Source organism: Salvelinus namaycush, chromosome 29 (assembly GCF_016432855.1).
Source record: "Salvelinus namaycush isolate Seneca chromosome 29, SaNama_1.0, whole genome shotgun sequence".
NCBI lineage: Eukaryota > Metazoa > Chordata > Actinopteri > Salmoniformes > Salmonidae > Salvelinus > Salvelinus namaycush.
Window position 1 is genome coordinate 27,905,386 of NC_052335.1, and position 26,027 is coordinate 27,931,412.

Genomic DNA, 26,027 nt, shown 5'->3' on the forward strand with positions numbered 1-26,027 from the left:
CCCCTGTCTATTCACTGTTCAGCCTTACCTCACCATGCATATGCCCAGACTTGCCCTTCGTAAAGCCTGTGTAATACCATAATTAAACAGCACAACAGGAGATGCAAGACACCTCTTTCCTTGTTTAATGTGATTTGTTTTGTGATTTGTTTTGTGCTAATACATCTTGCTTTTAAAAAAACACACCTTTGACATAGACTGACTGATTGGGTGCATGTAATGAGTAAAGTCAAAGTGCCAATGAATCTAATGTCCTGAGGCAATTCAAAGTGCCACATTCGGAAGAGTTCACAATTAAACTCAATCATCCTGTGATATTCGCAGAATGGGGTGTTTTCCTGGCTGACACACCTACAGGGGTTTCATTGCATCAATGCCTTTTGTCATAGATACACATGGGAGATTAAATGTTGTCTGTGTCTTCTGTGGTCTTCTGAGGGATAGGGAATTCTACCTCCAACCAGTAGCGGTGCGTGGGTAAAATCACTGGGGAAGCCAAGCCCCCTCCGTATTACAACCTATGTGTTGTGATAATTGCATTGTCAAATAGCCCTTAGACAGCCTGGAGGTGTGTTGGGTCATCGTCCTGAAAAACAAATGATAGTCCCACAAAGCGCAAATCATGGCGGATGGTGTATCGCTGCAGAATGCTGTGGTAGCCATGCTGGTTAAGTGTGCCTTGAATTCTAAATAAATCACAGACAGTGTCACCAGAAAAGCACCCCCACACCATCACACCTCCTCCATGCTTCACCGTGGGAACCACACATGCGAGATTATCCTCTCACCTACTCTGCGTCTCACAAAAACACAGTGGTTGAAACCAAAAATCTCAAATTTGGACTCATCAGACCAAAGGACAGATTTCCACCGGTCTAATGTCCATTGCTCGTGTTTCTTGGCCCATGCAAGTCTCTTCTTCTTATTGTTGTCCTTTAGCAGTGGTTTCTTTGCAATAATTCTACCATGAAGGCCTGATTCACGCAGTCTCCTCTGAACAGTTGATGTTGAGATGTGTCTGTTACTTGAACTCTGTGAAGCATTTATTTGGGCTGCAATCTGAGGTGCAGTTAACTCTAATGAACTTATCCTCTGCAGAGGTAACTCTGGGTCTTCCTTTCCTGTGGCGGTCCTCATGAGAGCCAGTTTCCTCATAGCGCTTGATGGTATTTATGGCTGCACTTGAAATTTTCTGGATTGACTGACCTTCATGTCTTGAAGTAATGATGGACTGTCGTTTCTCTTTGCTTATTGAGCTGTTCTTGCCATAATATGGACTTTGTCTTTTACCAAATAGGGCTATCTTCTGTATACCACCTCTACCTTGTCACAACACAACTGATTGGCTCAAACACATTAAGATGGAAAGACATTTCACAAATTAACTTTTAACAAGACACACCTGTTAATTGAAATGCATTCCAGGTGATTACCTCATGAAGCTGCTTGAGAGAACGCCAAGCGTGTGCAAAGCTGTCATCGAGGTAAAGGGTGGCTACTTTGAAGAACCTCAAATATCAAATATATTTTGATTTCTTTAACACTTTTTTGGTGACTACATGATTCCATATGTGTTATTTCATAGTTTTGATGTCTTTACTATTATTCTACAATGTAGAAAATAGTAAAAATGAAGAAAAACCCTGGAATGAGTAGGTGTGCCCAAACTTTTGACTGGTACTGTACACTACCGTTCAAAAGTTTGGGATCACTTAGAAATGTCCTTGTTTTTGAAAGAAAATAACATATTTTGTCCATTAAAATAACATAAAATTGATCAGAAATACAGTGTAGACATTGGTAATGTTGTAAATGACTATTGTAGCTGGAAACGGCAGATTTTTTATGGAATATCTACATAGGCGTCCAGAGGCCCATTATCAGCAACCATCACTCCGGTGTTCTAATGGCACGTCGTGTTAGCTAATCCAGGTTTAGCATTTTAAAAGACTAATTGATCATTAGAAAACCCTTTTGCAATTATATTAGCACAGCTGAAAACTGTTGTTCCGGTTAAAGAAGCAATAAAACGGGCCTTTTTTAGACTAGTTGAGTATCTGGAGCATCAGCATTTTTGGGTTCGATTACAGGCTCAAAATGGCCAGAAACAAATAACTTTCTCCTGAAACTCATCAGTCTATTCTTGTTCTGAGAAATTAAGGCTATTCCATGCGAGAAATTGCCAAGAAACTAAAGATATCGTACAACGCTGTGTACTACTCCCTTCACAGAACAGAGCAAACTGTCTCTAACCAGAATAGAAAGAGGAGTGGGAGGCCCCGGTGCACAACTGAACAAGAGGAGAAGTACATTAGAGTGTCTAGTTTGAGAAACAGACGCCTCACAAGTCCTCAACTGGCAGCTTCATTAAATAGTACCCGCAAAACACTGGTCTCAACGTCAACAGTGAAAAGGCGACTCCGGGATGCTGGCCTTCTTAGCAGAGTTCCTCTGTCCAATGTCTGTGTTCTTTTGCCCATCTTAATCTTTTATTTTCATTGGCCAGTCTGAGATATGGCTTTTTCTTTGCAACTCTGCAAAAAAGCAATATCTGTAGAGTAGTTTCTACGAAAACCATATTGGTGCTCGTATAGAACACAGAGTTGATTTACATGTTTCAACATTCTCTTATACACCAAATGTCCCTTAATGTAATCCAAGGGATTTCCATCAGTTTTCAAAAATGTATTTGACAGAGAGGAACCAACATTCACTAAAAAGTTATTAAATTCACATGAAATAACATCGGTGTCACTATAGGTCTTATTTCGAACAGTAAATTTAGATGGAATAGTTCTACTGTAGATGCTTTTTCTTAAACAGTTGATTGAAGATTTTCCAAGATGACTTCATATTATTTAAGGATTCTTGGAATTTGTTAGTAAAATATATTTTTGGGGATATCCAAAGTAGGTGAGTAAATTTGTTCTTCTAATTTTTGTAATTTGCAGAATTCAGGGGACAGGGATTTTTAATAGAGAATTTTTTGAGAACGGTTGTAAACCAAGGTTCCCAGAACCCTTCTGCTGCTCTCTTATGTGGTTTAACTACGGGAAAGCAGTGGTGAAATACAGAATTGAAAGATGTGAGAAAAGTCTGGGAAGCAGACTCTACATCGACTTGATTATAAACATTTCCCATGAAATATCATCAAAGCGCTCACAATTACTTTTGTTAAATGTTCTACATTTAATGCTACTAATCATCCTAATGTGTTCATTTCCAGCTGCCAAAGAGAAGTCATACCCTATTCCCTACATGGTCCACTACTTTTGACCAGTGAATAACTATTTTCTTAACCCATGATGACTGTAGGCAATCTATTCTATGCAAATCTATCCGATGCAAATAAAACAAGTGTACTGATTCATAAACCTTGTAATAGCATATTCTTTAATCCGAGGTGGTCACACTTTTGGGAAAAACAGAATAGGCTGATACATCCATCAATTACATGTTAAATGCAAAGTTTATTGCAAAGCTGTGTGTATCATTTCCCCCTGCCACACCCACTAGCGGCCTACTGATACTGTTTGTGTGTTGTTGTGTGTGCGTTTTGCTTCGTTCAAAACAACTGGGAACTCGGAACTGGGAACTCGGAAATCTCCGATTTCGGACTTCAGTGCGTTCAAAACAACTGGGAACTCGTAAAAAACGAGCTCCAACTGGGAAAATCGATTTGAATGGTCATCCACCTCGGAATTCCAACCCGGGAACTCGGACCTCTTTCTCGAGCTCCAACTTTCCGACCTGAAGATCACTGACGTCATGATTTGACTTCGCATTTTTCCGAGTTCCCAGTTGTTTTGAACGCGGCATATGTGATGAGGAAAAATGTTAGATATCCATGGTAATGATGACGTCTTCTCCCTTGCTTTCATTTGAGGAAACCCCGTGGCCTCAAAGCCCGCCTCTTCCCCCGCGCTATCATCCTATTGCTTCTTGTTTTTAACAGTGTTGGTTGATCCGTCTCAAAGACGGGTTCTCATTGGGCTACCGTTTTGTTGGATACGCCCTTTGGTCAGGTTTGGTTGAAGGCATAGATTATTTCCCTGCCCGAAGATTTTCGTAAGGTATTTGCTCGGAGTGGCGGATTGGAACCAGGTAAAGGTTGGGAAATATATTAACATTTTTTTTTCTTTAAATCTTGGAAATGAATTTGTAGGTTATTACATTTAACATGAAGTTCGATTGTTCCAATTTTGTAAGGAAATGTAAACTGTCTATGGATAGTTAGTATACGATGTCGTTTGGTCGCCAGTGCAGTGGTGCTTCATAAAAATGATTCATTCGGTCTCGCGCGGGTTAGTCAAACAAGCAAGCTAGTTAGCATTAGCTTGTCAGGGCAAAACAACACACTTGCTTGTAAACGAGATAGCAGCAGTTGTAACGCCTAGAATGTTAACTGTTGAATAAGTCTTTTGAGTTTCAACATATCAGTCCTCCAACCATTAACTGTCTAATGTTAGCTAGCCAAGTGGTGAATGCATTTTTATTTGTGTACCTTTTTTATTTAACTAGGTAAGTCAGTTAGGAACACATTCTTATTTTACAATGACGGCCTACCCCGGACAAACCCTCCCCTAACCCGGACGACGCTGGGCCAATTGTGCGCCGCCCAAAAGGACTCCCGATGACGGCCGGTTGTGATACAGCCCGGGATTGAACCAGGGTCTGTAGTGACGCCCCTAGTATTGAGATGCAGTGCCTTAGACTGCTGCGCCCCTCGGGAACTAACCTTAGCAACTAATTCGAAGAGTATGTTACTTTAGCTAACTAGCAGAAAAGTTAAGGTATATCCAAAGATATTTAGAACTAACCCAAGATGGTTCACCTGTGTCGTTTTCAATGGGAGGAAATTAAGCATAGTGGAGAGAACAGGCAAGGAGGTGGGCAGAGCCAAGCAGGAGTTAGTGAAATCCTTTTGGCACGTTCTAGTATGCCTATTTCCTTTAGGGAATGCCTTCTCTGTCTGTTTAGTGTGTTTGTGCCCTTGCACGCCTTGTAAACACAATATTTTGAAACCAGCAAAACATTATCTACATAACTTAGTGCAGTCTATTCGTAACACTGCCGGCCACTGATCTTCCTCTCCTCACCATATTTGTTGCAGATGCTTCAGATTTATACATCCGGTGAGACATCTGGCTCCATGTTCATTATGGTATAATCAGAGATATTAGAGAATGAAGGAGATAAGAATCCCATTGGGAAATGTATGGAGAAACGTATAATGCCCCACCCAGCAGACTGTCGACCAATGGTGTCATGGTGCATCACGTGGGTGCTAAACTAATTGTTGCGCAATCCCTTCTCAGTCAGGATATGAGTCGCGAAACCTTACAATTTTCCTCGAAAGTACATAATGTGATGATTCCAAATCTATACAATATTATAGAGAGCCAGTTAATTCTCACATCTCTGAAAAGATTTGCAATGTTGTACTTGTTAATGAAATTCATGCGAATGTTGGGTTTTTGAGCTAGCGCCCAATTGACTCCTTGAATGAGAGCTCAGAATCGTCCAGATAGCACCGTGCGGCCCATTGACGACTCATGGGCAACGTACACAATGGGCATTAGTAGAATTTAAATGGTGTTTCCCATCTCCTCAAAAGTATCTCTGGTGTGAAGTTATCTGGCTAGCCTCGGTTGCAGATAGCTATCTAACGTTAACTAGCTAAGTGTCAGCATACGTTTTCAAAAGCAGTAATGTTACTGTAGTATTGGGGATGCGGGAAGGGTACACATTGTCTGGCTAGGTAGTGCTATTTCACTGAACTGGGTCACTCAATGTGACTGAGTTGACTGATGCTGGGAGTGAAAGCTGTGTGCAGTCAATGTTAGCTGGCGTAAGAGGTGTCAAGCCAAGGCAGTTTGGTATCCCAGCTAGCTAATGTTATCTTAACAAGTTATTGAATTGATTTATTTTTGTTACAGGTGAACTAACAGGAGTTACGTTGACTAGCTAGCCAACCAAACGGCCATACAAGGTGCTCATGCATTGACCATCCTAAACAATCAACAAATTTTCTTCCCCAGGTGTCTGGATAACATACCTGTACCTCCACCCACCTGCCCAAAGATTATAACTATCGTTATACACGATCTGTCCCCACACCGTTGTCCCCGTCTCACATCTTCGGACTTTCTTTGAAACTGCAAGCGACAGTTTGAACATACGATAACTCATAAACATGGATAAAACGGAGCTGATTCAAAAAGCCAAGCTGGCGGAGCAGGCGGAGCGTTACGACGACATGGCTTCGTCCATGAAGGAGGTAACGGAGAAGGGTGCAGAGCTGTCATGCGAGGAGAGGAACCTTCTCTCGGTCGCCTACAAGAACGTTGTCGGGGCCCGGAGGTCTGCATGGCGGGTCATCTCCGCCATCGAGCAGAAGACAGAAGGCAGTGACAAGAAGCTTCAGATGGTCAAGGAGTACCGGGAGAAGGTGGAGACAGAGTTACGAGACATCTGCAACGATGTATTGGTGAGTTAATGTATTTCTTCTAGCCAGTATGGGCATGCATGGCTTTGAGAGAGCAACATTTGATTTACCTCGTTCACCTTCTCTGCTGTAAATTGAGGACAGATACTCGGTGACGACAGCAATAAACCATCTCTGAGCCTGTAGGCTCAGCACAAGCAACAAACGGGGTCACTTGTGTTATAAAAAGCCTCTTGATTGATAGAATCACCAACACACTATGTTTCTGTGAGGCTGAGGGCGGCACCAACTTGGATAGATGGTAGCCTAACACAAAAGGATTCATACAATTACCAATGGGCTCTTGATTTGAGATACTGAAAAGCAAAAGAAGCTGTCATCCATTCCTTTTCTTGGGGAATAAATGGTGATTCGGTTGACTGAGTAGTGGTATCCCCCTCTGTATGAAAATCATCTATTTACTAGTAGTGCACAATGGCGCTGTCATAAGTCCCTCATTCATGGACTTTGACATTGCAATGCTTCTATTTGTGTGACGTTTATCTGAAACTATGCAGAAAGGCTGCCCCAATTGATTCTGAACCACAGTGGTGAAGTGGCATGATCTCCCCTTTCCACTGCTGCGCCCATTCAATAATGTGTCGTAAGGCAGGCAGCACCTCTTTCCTTCCTCTTTAAATTTCACTGAATAGTTTCATTCAGACATTCTGAGTCAAAGGCTATGGCAAATGTTCACGTAAGGGGCTCTACTTTTACTTGGCAGACTTGTGTGGTTTAGTTTGATTGTCTGCTTGAGTTTGATATGCCAGATCAATAAGGCAGAGCAGCAGCCAGTGAACTGGGCCTCCAGTGGAGATGTTACAGCATCTAGATTTGTTGACGTGTAAAACAAAAAAAATTATTTGAGTTGGACCTGTGCTACTGATAATATTGGCAAATGACTGACAGCGCTGCAATAATTCTGTTACTACTACACTTTGAGAATGTGTGCCCCTACCCCATCTTTTTTTCAATCCAAGGCCATTTTATTTTTGCTTTTGTACAGGATGGTTGTTTCATGCATTTCCTGTGGAACTGAACTAATTTTAAGCACACACCTTCCTTCCCATGGGAACACTATTTTGGGGATCAACTGTAAATTTGTAAGTTTGACTGTCATGGGCTGGTCATATCCCCCAACCCTATCTGGTGGATCCTGTGGCCTTTGCTGCCCCTCAGTTCTTTGTTCAACAGAAGGCCATGGTTGCATCTGAAATGGCAGCCCGTAGGGCCCTGGTCTAAAGTAGTGCACTATATATGGAATAGGGTGCCATTTGAGACGCATAACGTGTGTTAGCTGGAAGTTACCTGACCTGTTTGCTCCCAGTGTCCCATCTACTGCCATTATGGGAAAGTGTATTGTTGCACCTGGCTGTAGGGTTTGAGTAGGTGTGGCCATGGTGAAAGACAGCACCTGTAATCTCTCACAGATTACATGTCACAGCCCGAGTGTTCATCCACTTTAACAAATACTGCTGCTTGACATCCAAATTGTACAGAGGCTATGGGCTAAATGTCAAACAAGGCTAATTTACGCTTAATTCCACACTGCGCTTGCCAGTATCACTTGTGTTTATTTATTTTAAGTGTCGGCCCTCGACTCAGAGCTTCTTTGGCGTTCTTGACATACTTGCCCAATGCGTAAAACCGAGATTTAGTTTCTCATTGGTTGTTCATGACCTTCCCGTGGGCTCACTGTATTCAGCTTTAATGTAGTACTCTATTCTCTAGTGTTAACTACTCAACCAGCACAATCTGCTGTTGGCAGATTAAGAGATGTTTCCGCGACGTCTAGCTGTATTGTTCAGTTTATCCCTCCGAACAGTGAGGTGTCCTCCACATCAGGTTCTGCGTCCCTAATGGCACCCTATCCCCTATATAGTGCACTACTTTTGACCAGGGCCCTATGGGGAATATGTCGTTTGGAACGCAGACCTGGACCTCAAAGGAAAGGGGATGGATCGGTTCTAAAAGCCAGGCTAGTTTGATTCAAAACCTAATGCACATCCTTGACACCGAGGAAGAGTGGTTTCCTGTCAAAAGGGGGGCTTGTGTGGCAGTGATTTCATTCAACAGGCTGTGTCTGAAACATTTAACATATAGCAAGGTAGACAGGCACACGAGTCCTGAGCACATGTGGCTTTTACAGTTGTCCAGACACACTTATTGTACATTAGCTAGATGTTTGGTGATGGAGGAAAAGCTCACATACATTGTGTATCTTGTAGATCAGGCTTAGATCAATCACTCTGGTGGATTAAAGCCGATCACTAGTAATCCAGATGGGTCCATCCTCTACTCAACATCCTTTGATCTGGTCTGTGATGGTGTCTGGGTGTTCATCGACGCAAGCCAAGCTCTCGTCCACACAGACCCTGAACTAAACCTACACACATGGCGTGCAGAGCCATGATCAAGTGGGTGACACACAAGCCATGCATACACTCCTCCCCACCGAGGACCAGGGTTCAATCCCAGTCTCCACCCTTCATCATGTCTCCCTTCTAGATCTACGCCTGTCCAATAGCCTCATATGGTTAAGTGGAACTCTCCTTTAAAAATAAACTACACATATGCCATTATCCTGCTGTCACTTCCTGTATAGGAAGTTGTGACCCTGATAGACGGATGTTCATTGAGGGTGTGCTGGTGTGGCAGGCTCAGCACTGAGCTAGCGCGCACACTGAGCCACATCTGGGTGCTCTAATTCTGCACTGGCCATCTGTTAAAGCGCCCTGCTTTACGGGGCCCCTCTGGGCCAGTGTGCCCAACACTCTACACTGGGCCCCTCTGGGCCAGTGCCCTCTACATGGGGCCCCTCTGGGCTAGTGCCCTACACTCTTCAGTGGCCCTCTGTCTTGATTATTGTAGGTCATTTGTGTAACCTACGGTAAGCTTATGAACTTACAAACTCAACCAATGTTTATGATTTTATTTAACCTTTATTTTACTAGGCAAGTCGGTTAACTTCTCTAGGATAGGGGGTGACATTTTCACTTTTGGATGAATTGGTGCCCAAATTGAACGGCCTCCTACTCTGTCCTAGATCATAATATATGCATATTATTATTACTATTGGATAGAAAACACTCTGAAGTTTCTAAAACTGTTTGAATTATATCTGTGAGTAAAACAGAACTCATATGGCAGACAAACTTCCAAACAGGAAGTGAAAAATCTGAAATGGGTCGATCTGAAAGTCAATGCCTATTCAAATCTCCTATATTTATGGATCTGTATGCACTTCATACGCCTTCCACTAAATGTCAACAGGCAGTAGAACGTGGAATGAAGCGTCTAGCATGATGTGGGGCCGGATGAGAGCTATTGGAGTGCGTGGTCAGGCAGATTGTCAGTTCCTGGCCACGCACTCTCGGCATGTGATGTCCTTGTTTGCCATAAGTAATATAGACATGAAGAAATGCTCCGTTTGGGACGTTATTGGATATATATGAGAAAAACATCCTGAAGATTGATTCTCAACTGAGTTTGACCAGTTTATTTGACTTTTAATATTACTTTTGGAAGTTTTCGTTCATTGCGCTAATGTGTATGGACACGTGTACTACACATGCTAGCCAAAGTTGCTAATTCGACAAGTAATGGACATTATAAAACAAAACAACGATTTATTGTGGAACTAGGATTCCTGGCACTGCATTCTGATGAAAGATCATCAAAGGTAAGGGAATATTTATGATGTAATTTCGTATTTCTGTTGACTCCAACATGGCGGAGAATGACTGAGCGCCGTCTCAGATTATTGCATGGTGTGCTTTTTACTAAAGTTATCTTTTCAATCTAACACAGCGGTTGCATTAAGAACCAGTGTATCTTTAATTATATGTTAAATATGTCTCTTTCATCAAAGTTTATGATGAGTATTTCTGTATTTAGCTCTCTGTAATTACTCTGGCTATTTTGGATGCATTTCTGAACATGGCGCCAATGTAAAACCACGATTTGTGGCTATAAATATGCACATTATTGAACAAAACATAAATGTATTGTATAACATGATGTCATATGAGTGTCATCTGATGTTCAAAGGTTAGTCATTAATTTTATCTCTATTTGTGGGTTTTGTGAAAGCTATCTTTGCTGTGAAAAAATTGCTGTTTTTTTGGATATGGTGGTGAGCTAACATAAATATATGTTGTGTTTACGCTGTAAAACATTTAAAAAAATTGGACATGTTGGCTGGATTCACAAGATGTTTATCTTTCATTTGCTGTATTGGACTTGTGATTTCATGATATTATATTATTTACCTGTGGCGCTATGCTAGGCTATGCTAGTCAGCGTTTCTGATGACAATGATCCTGGATCCGGGATGGGTGGTTCAGAGAGGTTATTAACCTGTCTAGGACTGGGGTTCCGCTAGCGCCAAATTCAATCAACAGAAATCTCATAATTCGATTTTCTCAAACCATACAAGTATTAGACACCATTTTAAAGATAAAATTCTCGTTAATCCAACCACAGTGTCCGATCTCAAAAAAAGCTTTTCGGCGAAAGCAGAACATATCATTATGTTAGGTCAGCAACTAGTCACAGAAAGCATACAGCGATTTTCCAACCAGAGGCATTACAAAAAGCAGAAATATTGATAAAATTAATCACAAACCTTTGATATTCTTCATCAGATGACACTCAAGGGATGACATGTTACACAATACATGTATGTTTTGTTAGATCAAGTTCATATTTATATCCAAAAACCTCAGTTTACATTTGGCTTTACCTCCAAAACATCCAGTGAATTTGCACAGAGCCACACCAAATCACAGAAATACTCATAATAAACATGAATAAAAGATACAAGTGTTATTCACAGATTTAAAGATATACTTCTCCTTAATGCAACCGCTGTGTCAGATTTCCCAAAAACTTTATGGAAAAAGCAAACCATGCAATAATCTGAGTACGGCGCTCAGAGACCAACACAACCCAAGAAGATATCCGCCATGTTGGAGTCAACATAAGTCAGAAATAGCATTATAAATATTCACTTTGATGATCTTCGTCAGAATGCACTCCCAGGAATCCCAGTTCCACAATAAATGGTTGATTTGTTCCATAAAGTCCATTTATGTCCAAATTCCTCCTTGTTGTTCGCACGTTCAGTACACAATCTAAACTCACGACGCGCGGGCAGGTCCATGCAAAAGTTCAGACAAAGTCATATTACAGTCCGTAGAAACATGTCAAACGAAGTATAGAATCAATCTTTAGGATGTTTTTAACATAAATCTTCAATAATGTTCCAACCGGAGAATTCCTTTGTCTGTAGAAAAGCTATGGAACAGAGCTCGCTCTCACGTGAACGAGCGTCACGGGCTCAAAGCATTCTGCCAGACCTCTGACTCATTCCCCTCTCATTCGGCCCCACTTCACAGTAGAAGCATCAGACAAGGTTCTAAAGACTGACATCTAGTGGAAGCATTAGGAAGTGCAACATGACCCATATCCCACTATCTTCAGTAGGGAATGAGTTGAAAAACGACCAACCTCAGATTTCCCACTTCCTGGTTGGATTTTTTCTCAGGTTTTTGCCTGCCATATGAGTTCTGTTATACTCAGACATCATTCAAACAGTTTTAGAAACTTCAGTGTTTTCTATCCAAATCTACTAATAATATGCATATATTAGCAACTGGGACTGAGTAGCAGGCAGTTTACTCTGGGCACGCTTTTCATCCAAACGTGAAAATGCTGCCCCCTATCCATAACAAGTTAAGAACATTCTTATTTACAATGACGGCCTTCCCCGGCCAAACCCTAACCCGGACGACGCTGGGCCAATTGTGCGCCACCCTATGGGACTCCCAATCACGGCAGTTGTGATAGTCTGGAATCGAACCAGGGTCTGTAGTGACCGCCTCTAGCACTGCGATGCAGTGCCTAAGACTGCTGTGCCACTCGGGTGATGGATAACTATACAGAATGATTACAGCTGCTGATATACTGGAGTCTCAGTATTATTGTGTATGGTACTGATAACCTTCTTTACCATATAGGCCTACTCCTCTTGTGATCATCGTGCATGCTGATCGTGCATGCTGTTCGTTTGATCTGACCACCATGGATAGTAGGGCTGGGATTTGCCGGGGACCTCACAATTTGATCTCACTGCGATCCGATAATGCGATTGAATTGCAATTAGATTTTACAAACATATTGCTTACATATTGCTCTGTCTGCTGCAGAGATACAAGAGCCATATAAAAATGTGCTGAACCTGTTGACTCATCTGCCTCCCTGCTCCGTTATCAGCTACGTTAACTTGGTTGTTGACCCACATTGTTAACTTCCCTATCTTAGAATAAAGTGTGACATTTCTGTACTATCTACAAATACCTAGGTGTCTGGTTAGACTAAACTCTCCTTACAGACTCACATTAAGCATCTCCAATCCAAATCTAGAATCGGCATCCTATTTCGCAACAAAGCATCCTTCACTCATGCTGTCAACATACCCTCATAAAACTGACTATCCTACCAATCCTTGACTTCGGCGATGTCATTTACAAAATAGCCTCCAACACTCTACTCAACAAATTGGATGCAGTCTATCACAGTGCCATCCGTTTCGTCACCAAAGCCCCATATACTACCCACCACTGCGACTTGTATGCTCTCGTTGGCTGGCCCTCGCTTCATATTCGTCGCCAAACCCACTGGCTCCAGGTCAAGTCTTTGCTAGGTAAAGCCCCGCCTTATCTCAGCTCACTGGTCACCATAGCAGCACGCGCTCCAACAGGTATATTTCACTGGTCACCCCCAAAGCCAATTCCTCTTTAAGCACCAGCTGTCAGAGCAGCTCACAGATCATGATACTTGTATATAGCCCATCCAACTACCTCATCCCCATACTGTTATTTTTTTGCTCCTTTGCACCCCAGTATCTCTACTTGCACATCTATCACTCCAGTGTTTAATTGCTAAATTGTAATTATTTCGCCACTATGGCCTTACCTCCCTTATCTTACTTCATTTGCACACACTGTATATAGACATTTTCTCTTGTGTTATTGATTGTATGTTTGTTTATTCCATGTGTAACTCTGTGTTTGTGTCACACTGCTTTGCTTTCTTGGCCAGGTCGCAGTTGTAAATGAAGTTGTTCTCAACTAGCCGACCTGGTTAAATAATGGTGAAATAAAACAAATCTTACCTCCCGTCAGTAACAGTTTATGGTGTAAATAATATACAGACAAGCTTTCATGTTTAATTTAAGCAACGTTTATTGTACCTGTCAATGTTATGGATGAGCACGTTGTTTGGTTCTGTTCCTCTCCATCTCTGTTGCTTCTGGGTATGCTGGGATAAGGACCAGAGCTACTGTAATCGGGCTGGGATAAGGACCAGAGCTACGGTAATCGGGCTGGCTTTGTAGTTCCTGTCCCGACTGGCTCGTTCATGTGAATGAGCATATTGGAAGACTCCATGTCAGTAGGGATGGGATTTTGTAAATGTGTTATATTGGTTTATTGTATCATGAGAAACGTGTTGCAATGTATATAATTCATTATGTTTAGCTGAGTGGAAAATGTAGGCTTTGATGAAGGTAATTGCTTAATTAATTAGTGCTGGGTATGTTCTGATGGGAGGGGCTTCCCCTACAAAAGGAGTCTCTCTTTCAGTTCAGGGGTGGAACCGTTTTGGTTTGAGCTGTTGTGGCAGCATTGTTTTTTAAGCTGTCCCCTTAATGTATACTTTGGATGGCAGTACTGTTTTTCTTCTGGATTCACTATGTAAATAAACACCCTTGCACAGAAGTACTTTTGTGGCTCCACCATCTTTTTATTTGATAGAGGTTAGGTTTTTCAGTTTAGCCTTCTGGCCTACTCTACGTGACAAGCCAGTAAGGAATTATTGATAAGGTTGGAACCAAAGTGCTGTTCACTGTTTCCAGGTGACCCTAATTAATGGTTCTTACTTCATGTAGCTAGCTAACTTATAAGAAATCCCACTATGTCCTCCGACGAACCCTCAAACAGGCAAAGTGTCAATACAGAACTAAGATTGAATCGTACTCCACCGGCTCCGACGCTCGTCGGATGTGGCAGGGCTTGCAAACTATAAGACTACAAAAGGAATCACAGCCGCGTGCTGTCCAGTGACAAACCTACCTGACGAGCTACGAGGCAAGCAACACTGAAGCATTCATGAGATCCCCAGCTGTTCTGGACTACTGTGTGATCACACTCTCCGCAGCCAATGTAAGACCTTTTTAAACAGGTCAACATTCAAGGCCGCAGGGCCAGACGGATTACCAGGACGTGTACTCCGAGCATTCGCTGATCAACTGGCAAGTGTCTTCTGACATTTTCAACCTCTCCCTGTCCGAGTCCATAATACCAACATGTTTCAAGCAGACCACCATAGTCCCTGTACCCAAGAACACTAAGGTAACCTGCCTAAATGACTACCGACCCGTAGCACTCACATCTGTAGCCATGAAGTGCTTTGAAAGGCTGGTTATGGCTCACATCAACACCATTATCCCAGAAACACTATACCCACTCCAATTTGCATACCGCCCCGACAGATCCACAAATGATGCAGGTTCTATTGCACTCCACACTGCCCTTTCTCACCTGGACAAAAGGAACATCTATGTGAGAATGCTATTCATTGACTACAGCTCAGTGTTCAACACCATATTGCCCTCAAAGCTCATCATTAAGCTAAGGACCCTGGGACTAAACACCTCCCTCTGCAACTGGATCCTGGACTTTCTGATGGGCTGTCCCCAGGTGGTAAGGGTAGGTAACAACACATCCGCCATGCTGATCTTCAACACGGGGGCCCCTCGGTTGCGGGCTCAGTCCCCTCCTGTACTCCCTGTTCACTCATGACTGCATGGCCAGGCACGACTCCAACACCACGTTTGCAGATGACACAACAGTTGTGGGCCTGCTCACTGACGAGGCAGCCTATAGGGAGGTGGTCAGAGACCTGGCCGTGTGGTGCCAGGACAACAACCTCTCCCTCAGCGTGATCAAAACAAAGGAGATGATTGTGGACTACAGGAAAAGGACTGAGCATTCCCCTAACAAACTAACATGCTCCAAGCACGCCAAGACAGTTGTGAAGAGGGAATGACGACAACCTATTCCCCCCTCAGGAGACTGAAAAGATTTGGCATGGGTCCTCAGATACTCAAAAGGTTCTACAGCTGGACCATCGAGCATCCTGACTGTTTGTATCACTGTCTGGTATGGCAACTGCTCAGCCTCCTACCGCAAGGCACTACAGAGGGTAGTGCGTACTGCCCAGTACAACACTGGTGCTAAGCTTCCTGCAATCCAGGACCTCTATACCAGGCGGTGTCAGGAAGGTCCTAAAAATTGTAAAAGACTCCAGTCACCCTAGTCATAGACTGTTCTCTCTGCTTCCGCACGGCAAGCAGTACCGGAGCGCCAAGTCTAGGTCCAAGAGACTTCTAAACAGCTTCTACCCCCAAGCTATAAGACTGCTGAACATGTAATCAAATGGCTACCCAGACTATTTGCATTGCCCCCCCCCCTTGTTTCCGCTGCTGCTACTCTGTTTATCTATGCATAGTCACTTTAATAACTCATCTTACAGGCTCAAAATGGCCAGAAACAGACCTTTTTTTCCTGAAACTCGTCAGTCTATTCTTGTTCTGAGAAATGAAGGCTATTCCATGCGAGAAATTGCCAAGAAACTGAAGATCTCATACAGCGCTGTGTACTACTCCCTTCACAGAACAGCGCAAATTGTTCTAACCAGAATAGAAAGAGTGGGAGGCCCCAGTGCACAACTGAACAAGAGGACAAGCACATTGGTGTCAAGTTTGAGAAACGAATGCCTCACAAGTCCTCAACTGGCAGCTTCATTAAATAGTACCCGCAAAACACCCGTCTCAACATCAACGGTGAATGGGAAACTCTGGGATGCTGGCCTTCTTAGCAGAGTTCCTCTGTCCAGTGTCTGTTCTTTTGCCCATCTTAATCTTTTATTTTTATTTACCAGTTTGAGATGGCGTTTTCTTTGCAACTCTGTCTAGAAGGCCAGACTCCTGAACATCTAATGAAATGGCTACCCAAACTATTTGCATTGCCCCCCCCCCCCCCCCCCCCCCCCCCTTTTACCCTGCTGCTACTCTGTTTATCTATGCATTGTCACTTTTTAATAACTCTACCTACATGTACATATTACCTTGACTAACCCCACACATTGACTCTGTACCGGTACCCCCTGTATATAGCCTCGCTACTGTTATTTTATTTATTGCTCCTTAGTTTATTTTCTTAGCAGGGTGTTGCTAAATAAAAATTATCAAACAGTAGTTTGCATATAGTAAGACACCACACACTAATAGTGTAGTTATAGAATGCTTATGGAAAGCAGCATGTCACCAACATTGTGTCCATCTGACCATGCAAAGTGAACGTCAACAAAGTGCTTGTGACTGTGGTTGAGCAACTGCTCTCTCCTTGAGTGACGGGGCAGGGCTTTGTGTGGTTAGCGGCATGCAGGATGAGGGCGAGCGATGACTCAAGTAGGAAACAGAGTAAACTATAACTGACATACACGCCGGAGTTGCGTATTACATTTAACAAACCAAACATCGAAATACATTTTTAAAGAAGGTAAAGTAAACTCAAACTGGTCCCTGCATCAGTGTGTGTGGTAAAATAGCCCCAGTGGCTAGCTTTTTGTGGTGCAGAGGGAAAGACAGTGCTAGCCTACGGTTAGAGACATGGCAGGGCCCAGCTCTTTTGCTGTCTGTCTTTTTTAAATGGCTGTCTAAAATGGCATCCTATAGTGCACTACCCATAGGGCCCTTGTTTAAAAGTAGTGCACTATATAGGGTACCAGTTGGTACGCATACTGAATGTCTGAGCACATGTTGTGAGGCGACAAGGTTGCTGCCGACGACAGGTGGAGAAAAGGGATCTTCTGTCCTGATTCCCATCCTCCCACTAGGGATGACCCAAATGGCACATTCTCTACATAGTGCACTACTTTTGACCAGAGTCCTATAGGTCCTGACCAAATGTGGTGCACTAAATGGGAAATGAGGTGTCATTTGGAACTCTGCCTTCATCCTCTATGGGTGAGAAGTTGTCTATATGATTCAATAAGTCTTGACCCTTCATGTTCGTTTTGAGGGATCTACAAGTATGCTCTTCACTATAACTGTCATGCTGGATTATGAGGTTTTTATTTTTCCTGGTAAAATGGTCAGCGGTACTAAATCATGCCTTGAGCCTGTGAGGAGAGGGACCTCTGCTTCACTGGTCTGCTAGCCTGCTACTAACACCCACACACTGCTGTGGCTGCTGAGGATACAGGAGTGCCCCTTTCTCCATGTTGGTGGTGATGCCACGCAGAGGAAGTGGTGGCTGGTCCAGCCCTGTTCCTGGGTTGGCTGCTCGGCTGAAACGTGTGTTTAAGCAAGTGACTTCTCAGAACAAGCAGCAGTTAAGCTGCACTCTCCCCTCTGGCTGTCCATATCTATAGCAGTATTATGTCATCTCACTGAACAGTTGGTAGGGCAGAGTATAGTTGCCTGTAAGTGCGTCTCACTCAGGTTGTCGTCAGCCCATGCCGAGCTGATAATCGGGTATTAGAGAGCCAGCATGAACGGCAGCTTGTGGATGGTATCACCTTCACTCAAGCCTTCCACTGGGTTATCTCTATGCCTCAGCATCTTTCACTGAGTTATCCGGGTTCAGGTCAGTGCTCCCTCTGGACCCAGATTAAACTGCCTTTGTATTTCCTCCCTCCTTCCTTTGGGCTGAACAGTGGCCTCCATGTGGAAATACTGACCTCCGCAGGCAACTGGTTAGCTGTTACCATACCACACGTGTAGTCTTAGAGCCAGCGTTTGTGCTGCCATGCCAACTCACTGTCACTCATTGCCATGTGAAACAAGTTTGACGTGCCAATGACGGCAATGGAGGAGACAAGGACACAAACTGTTGTGGGACCAGGCTACCTGTCACACGTGGTCTCTAGCCAGGACACGTGGTCTCTAGGCAGGACTATTGTCTTCGGCTGTTAGCAGCTTGCCCTTAAAAGGAAGTGGAGAGGCGTTTGGCTCACACAGGAAGCTGGCTGTAGAGTGCTCATTGTTTCGTACCGGTGTTATGTGAATGCCACCACAACCTGTTTTTGTGTTACACCCACAACAAATTGAGGCAACGGTGAAGCCATCGAGTACAGCTTGGATGACTGATGGGGATCGAAAGTGAGATGCCCCTTTTTGCAACTGAAGTTAAGGCCTGCCACTGTAGATGCTCTGATTTTCACGCCTCAACTAATCGAATGATGCATCAAAGTAAAGTTACTACATCCTGTTTTTTTGTTGTTGCACAAAACCCCCATTTTCCATCGTGTTTTTGTGCGAGACAGCCAGGCAGGCAGATTAGGGTGTTTTTAATGAGATGGAATCAAGCCAAATGGAGTCATCACATTTTTATGGGTGTCACAAAATATATCTAGCTAGTTGTGATAAGATGCATCCCATATGACACCCCTATAAAGTAGTGCATAGGGTGCCATTTAGGACGCACACATACAATTCGTAAAATTTAAATGAACTCTCCTCCTCCTGTCTGTTTTCTCCCCCAGGGGCTGCTGAGCAAATATTTGATTGAAAATGCCCCTAATGCGGAGAGCAAAGTGTTCTATTTGAAGATGAAGGGAGACTACTACAGATACCTGGCTGAGGTGGCCTCTGGAGACGACAAGAAGGGTAAGTGGGTCTCCAGTCTACGTCCCATAGTGCACTACTTTGGACCATGACCCAAATGGCCCCATATTCCCTATAAGGTGCACTACAGTCATATGGGTTTTGGTCAAAAGTAGTGCACTATATTGGGAATAGGGTGTAATTTGGGACTCAGATCTAGTTTCTCAGGAGTTCTTGGGCTGCTGGCTCCAACTGGCCTTGCTGTCTCTCCCTATATTAGTACCAGTCAAAAGTTTGGACACCTACTCATTCAAGTGTTTTTCTTTATTTTTACTATTTTCTACATCAAGGCAAAGTAGCCACCCTTTGCCTTGATGACAGCTTTGCACATTCTTGGCATTCTCTCAACCAGCTTCACCTGGAATGCTTTTCCAACAGTCTTGAAGGTGTTCCCACATATGCTGAGCACTTGTTGGCTGCTTTTCCTTCACTCTGCCGTCCAACTCATCCCAAACTATATCAATTGGTTTGAGGTCAGGTCATCTGATGCAGCACTCCACTATCCTTCTCCTTGGTCAAATAGCCATTACACAGCCTGGAGGTGTGTTGGGGCATTGTCCTGTAGAAAAACAAACGAGAGAGTGCCAAGAGTGTGCAAAGCTGTCATCAAGGCAAAGGGTGGGCTATATTTGACGAATATAAAATATATTTTGATTTGTTTTTAACACTTTTTGGTTACTACATTCCGTATGTGTATTTCATAGTTTTGACATCTTCACTAATATTCTACAATGTATTCTTAATTCTTATTTAATGTGCAATGGTTGTATTATTTTTAGATCTGTCATCCCCGACAGGATGCCATTAATTTTGAGTCCTGGAAGGAATTATTTTATAAAGACAAGTATTTGGTGGTTATTTAGCAATATTTTGTAGGCTACCAAGCAATGTTTCATCAAATTTTCCGGCACTAAGCAAATTTCGGGGCCGTCTGCGCGCACTTTAGAACTTAGAAAATTCTCTGCGTCTTCTGCCACGCATTTACTGTGACCATTAAGGCTATATCTGCTTTTAAGTTAGTTAGAACAGTGGCCAAGTAGACTACTGTGGCTATTTTGATCGTAATGTAGGCCTATAAGTGGCCTACCATAAAAAAACTATGGCGAAAATGTATCCCAAAACATTTTAAAAAGCTGTTTCATCATTCAGCCTACAGTAGCAGCCAATGTGTGGTTTTCAATGTCGGCCTACGTTCATGAGACTTAAAAGAAAACATGTAGGGATTTACATTAACCTTTTTCTTTTCACTTGTCCTTCAGACAAGCTGACTGAAAATGTTTGAGTCAAGAAACCACTTTACAAAATAAAATTAATTATTATTCCCATGCCATTATTTCAGCGACTCAGACAAATTATGCTACCCTCTGCCTATTGCTGAGGGGTTGGGTTAAATGCGGAAGGTACATTTCTGTTGAATGCATTGTTGTACAGCTGACGAGGTATCTCCCTTTCCCTTATTGGCTACTTATCTTATTCAAGCCTGTCTCAAAATACAGCACTGACCCTTTAAGACCTAAAAAAAAGCTCTTTACCTGACTTGCTTTCCAAAGATGGCTAGAAATGCATGTTTTGTGCTCTTGTAGGAAGCAACCCCTCCATTGCTGACGAGAAATTAGCTGTAACTGTGCTAACTAACACTAACAAAGAATATGAACAAATGTGGTTACATTCAGCTCTCGCTTTGATCTCAAAACAAGGGCAACTAGCAAATGTTCTGTGTGTCTGGAGCTCCATCCAGACCTCTCGCTCCAGGAGATGCAAGCTTGTTGGTTTAATGCAGGCTGAGTGAGTTTGGGCTGTGAATGTGGTGATGGGTATATGAATGTTCCCTCCCTGCTGCTGCGGGGTTCTTTCCCTCCCTCATCCCTCTCCCATGTCTCCCTATCTCATCCACCCACATTTACCTTTCCCCCCCTCCATACTTTGGACTTTGCAACTTGATCCACATGTATCATACCCGGGGATTATTTGTTACATTGTTGTTCTTAGAAAATGCCATGGCAATATTCAAATCAAAATCAGATTTTATTTGTCACATGCTTGGTAAACAACCAAATTTCCCTGCTAGTCTACACCTAACTTACAGGCCCTTCCATTTGTTATAGAGAAATAATAGAGTAAAACGCATTAATAATAAACAATGACTAACAATAACTTGGTACTGCTACCCTGTGTGTGTATATAGCCGAGTCGATGTGCAGGGGTACAAGATAATTTGAGGTAGATGTGTACATATAACTTGGAATAAAGTGACTGATAATACGCAGTAGCAGCAGCATGTGGTTAGTGCAAAAAGGGTCAATTCAGATAAATAGATAGTCCAGGTAGCTATTTGGTTAACTATTTAGCAGTCTTATGGCTTTGGGGTAGAAGCTGTTCAGGGTCCTGTTGGTTCCAGACTTGGTGCTGTGCGGTAATAGACAGAACAGTCTATGACGGGTGGCTGGGGTCTGACAATTATTTTTTGACAGCGCCCGGTATAAAAGTCCTGGATGGCAGGGAGCTCGGCCCCAGTAATGTACTGGTCCATAAGCACTATTCTCTGAAGCGCCTTGTGGTCGGATGCCAAGCAGTTGACATACCAAGCATTAATGCAGCCAGTCAAGGTGCTCTTGATAGTGCAGCTGTATAACTTTTTGAGGATCTGAGGGCCCGTGCCAAATCTTTTCAGTCTACTGAGGGGTAAGGGGCATTGTCGTGCCCTCTTTACAACTGTGTTGGTGTGTGTGGACCATTGTAGGTAATTAGTGATGTGGACACTGAGGAAGCTCTCAACTTGCTCCGTCTATGTGAATGGAGGCGTGCTCAGCCCTCTGTTTCCTGTAGTCCACGATCCGCGACTTTGTCTTGCTGATGTTGGAGAGGTTGTTGTCCTGGCACAACACTGCCAGGTCTCTGACCTCCCTATATAGGCTGTCTCGTCGTTGGTGATCAGGCCTACCACTGTCCTGTCGTCGGCAAACTTAATGTAGCTCCGGTGCTCAACAAAGGATATTTATAAGCCCATTACCTCATGTAGCCTAGCTTTCAGGACCGCTTACAGTGGCCAGACCAGGGAAAGGAAAGTGACCCCATTTGCAGCAATGATGGATAGGCCTACCTAGAGGAGTAATATTTTATATTTAAAATTTGTAATGAAAGACTGATACTGTCCCAAATGGCACCCTATTCCCTTTATAGAGCACTACCTTTGACCCTATGGGCCGTGAAGAGTAGTGTACTATATAAGGAATAGGGTGCCATTTGGGATGTAAAGCTCCAACTCTAAACCATTGTCTATCTCAATGGTTCCTCCCCTTCCCACAGAGACGATATCCAACTCTCAAGACTCCTACCAGGAGGCGTTTGACATCAGCAAGAAGGAGATGCAGCCCACACATCCCATCCGCCTGGGCCTGGCCCTCAACTTCTCCGTTTTCTTCTACGAGATCCTCAACTCTCCAGAGAAGGCCTGCTCACTGGCCAAACAGGTAGGGATGATGAGACAACACAGCAGCCCACATAAATGGCACCAGATCCCCTATATAGTGCTTTCTTTTGACACAGGGCCTATGGGGCTTTGGTCAAAGTAGTGCTCTATATAGGGAATAGGGTGAGATTATGGGGTGTACTATATACACTGAGTGTACAAAACATTAAGAACACCTGCTGTTTCCATGATATAGACTGACCAGGTAAAAGCTATGATCCCTTATTGATGTCACTAGTTAAATCACTTCAATCAGTGTAGATGAAGCTGAGGAGGCTGGTTACATTTTTTTCAAGCCTTGAGACAATTACAACATGGCTTGTATGTGTGCCATTCAGAGGGTGAATTGTCAAGACAAACGTGTTAAAAAAAGCCTTTTGAACTGGTTTTGGTAGTAGGTTTGAATGTGTCAAGAACTGCAACACTGCTGGGTTTTTCACGCTCAACAGTTTCCTGTGTGTATCAAGCATGGTCTAGCACCTAAAATACATCCAGCCAACTTGACACAACTGTGGAGTCAACATGGGCCGGCATCCCTGTGGAACGCTTTCCACACCTTTGTAGAGTCCATCCGCCGACCAATTGCGGCTGTTCCAAGGGAAAATGGGGAGGGGGGCTGCAACTCAATCTAAGAAAGGTGTTCTTAATGTTTTGTTTACTCAGTGTACACACACACACACACACACACACAGCTGCATTATGTGCCATCTCTCTCCTGTCTATCTCTATCTTTGCCTCATCTCCCTGTTCATATGCATATCAACCATTTGTTATTTGTGTGTTCGCAGGCCTTCGACGATGCCATCGCCGAGCTCGACACGCTGAGCGAAGACTCGTACAAAGACAGTACCCTCATCATGCAGTTGCTTAGAGACAACCTCACAGTAAGTATCCTCTGACCTCCCCCCACCGAGCCACGCGATTGGTCGCTTCATCAACACATCCCACACATACCATACACCCACAGGCACTGTGACTGCAACCCAGTCTAGTGTATGTGCATCTCATTTCAGTATTTTAATGGCAAGCAGGAGCCAGTGCCATTTTGTGAGTGATAAGCTATGATATAAGGATTTGACCCAAGTGGAGCGTAGGTATTTTATATTTTTATATATATATATATATATATATATATATATATATATATATATATATATATACACACATACACACACACACAAAATGCATTCGGAAAGTATTCAGACCCCTTCACGTTTTCTACATTTTATGTTACAGCCTTATTCTAAAATGGATGACATTTTCCCCCTCAATTTACACACAATACCCCATAATGACAAAGCGAAAACATATTTTTCAGACCCTTTGCTATGAGACTAGAAATTTAGCTCATGTGCAGCCTGTTTCCATTGATCATCCTTGATGTTTCTACAACTTGGAGTCCACCTGTGGTAACTTCAATTGGTTGGACATGATTTGGAAAAGCACACACATGTCTATGTAAGGTCCCACAGTTGACGGTGCATGTCAGGGCAAAAACCAAGCCGAGAGGTCGAAGGAATTGTCCGTTGAGCTCTGAAACAGGATTGTGTTGAGGCACAGATCTGGGGAAGGGTGCCAAAACATTTCTGCAGCATTGAAGGTCCCCAAGAACCCAGAGGCCCCCATTCTTAAATAGAAGTTTCGAGCCACCAAGACTCTTCCTAGAGCTGGTCATCCGGCCAAACTTGGAAATCGGGGGAGAAGGGCCTTAGTCAGGGAGGTGACCAAGATCTCGATGGTCACTCTAGATCTCTGTCAGAGTTCCTCTGTGGAGATGGGAGAACCTTCCAGAAGGACAACCATTTCTGCAGCACTCCACCAATCAGGCCTTTATGATAGTGGCCAGACGGAAGCCACTCCTCCAGTAAAAGGCACATGACAGCCCGCTTGGAGTTTGCCAGAAGGCACCTAAAGGACTCTGACCATGAGAAACAAGATTCTCTGGTCTGATGAAACCAAAATTGAACTCTTTGGCCTGAATGCCAAGTGTCACGTCTGGAGGAAACCTGGCACCATCCTACTGTGAATCTTGGTGGTGGCAGCATCATGCTGTGGGGATGTTTTTTTTTTTTTGCTGTCGGGACTGAGAGACTAGTCAGGATCGAGCAAAAGATGAATGGAGCAAAGTAAAGCGAGATCCTTGATACTTATGTACATGTCATATTTATTTTTAAGAAATTGGAGAAAGAAATCTAATTTTGTTTTGTTATTATGGGGTATTGTGATGGAGAGAGACAACTTTTAATCCATTTCAGAAATGGCTGTAACAACAGTTGGAAAAAGTGAAGGGGTCTGAATGATTTTCGAATGCACTGTTTACCATTTAGCAGACACTTGATTCCAAAGTGATTTACGGTACAGTCAGTACATTTTGTCTGACTTCACTCCAGCAGGGTCTTGGATATCTGAGATGCTTATTGTCAGTTTAATGGTATTTTGTCTTGTGTGTTTCAGCTATGGACGTCTGACAATGCAGCAGATGAGCCAGAGTCTGGAGATGGAGGAGAGAACTGAGATGCTCCCTGTCAACCCTCGCCAAGAAATACAACAACAAAAAATGAGTAAAACAATCATTTTTACACCTTCATTCCTTATTGTTCCACTTGAAATTATTCTAGTAATGAATGCCCGTTGTACAATGGAGCTGCAGTGTGTGTGTGTGGGACATTGATCATTTTAGTTTTCACCACGACTCTGCTTTTTGGTATGAAGAAAAGCTCAATTAAGTAAATAATATTATCGCCATTCCTCAGTTTGCTTGTCCCCGCCTTCCTAATGTGCAGTTTCTGCTTTAGAAAAATATTAGCTTCACTTTAACAACTGTCTGTTCAACATGACAATATAGGATGTGTGTGTGTCCAGAAAGATCGGTTTTCTGAATTTTGAAAGGCCATTTGCAAACGGCAAGTATCGTGCAGCCTGGGCATATGGTGGGGAGGGAAAGGTATCCTAGTTATATTATTCACCTCAATGTGTTACTTTGTAGCATGTCTGACAATAAAAAGTTGGTACTTTAAGACAAAAAAAAGAATGTGGAATGACAATAGAATAAATACATGCATGCATGCCCCTTTAATTTTGTTTCAATGTACACTGGAATGGGAATCAATATTGCATACAGAAAGTCCCGTTTTTGTTCAGTACTTTTCTTTGCAGGTTTGTGCACATGTCAGAGGGTGTTTGGTTTGTCCAGTGATTGTCATTAGAGATTGAGACCACTAGTGTTTTTGCTAATCATTGATTGTAGGCCCCAAACCTTTGTGAGAATGTTTAATGCCCTGATGTTATGTAACACCTATGTAACATGAATAAAAATGACATTTTGTAAACCATAATTT

The 26,027-nt window shown here is 43.1% G+C and overlaps 1 protein-coding gene across 3 annotated transcripts; it reads left to right on the plus strand.

The window, feature by feature from the left end:
- Window positions 1–4,020: 4,020 nt before the first annotated feature.
- LOC120024172 (14-3-3 protein zeta) lies at window positions 4,021–26,027 on the plus strand. Of its 3 annotated transcripts, none has more exons than XM_038968341.1 (6): window positions 4,021–4,104; window positions 6,042–6,490; window positions 19,100–19,223; window positions 22,527–22,690; window positions 23,478–23,573; window positions 25,144–26,027. In XM_038968341.1, exons 2-6 carry the CDS (start codon window positions 6,197–6,199, stop codon window positions 25,201–25,203), a joined length of 738 nt encoding a protein of 245 aa, XP_038824269.1. In that variant the 5' UTR covers window positions 4,021–4,104; window positions 6,042–6,196; the 3' UTR covers window positions 25,204–26,027. The 3 variants fall into 3 exon arrangements, with proteins under 3 accessions (XP_038824269.1, XP_038824271.1, XP_038824270.1); XM_038968343.1 differs by having other exon boundaries at window positions 4,026–4,110; XM_038968342.1 differs by having other exon boundaries at window positions 4,050–4,104; window positions 5,940–6,490.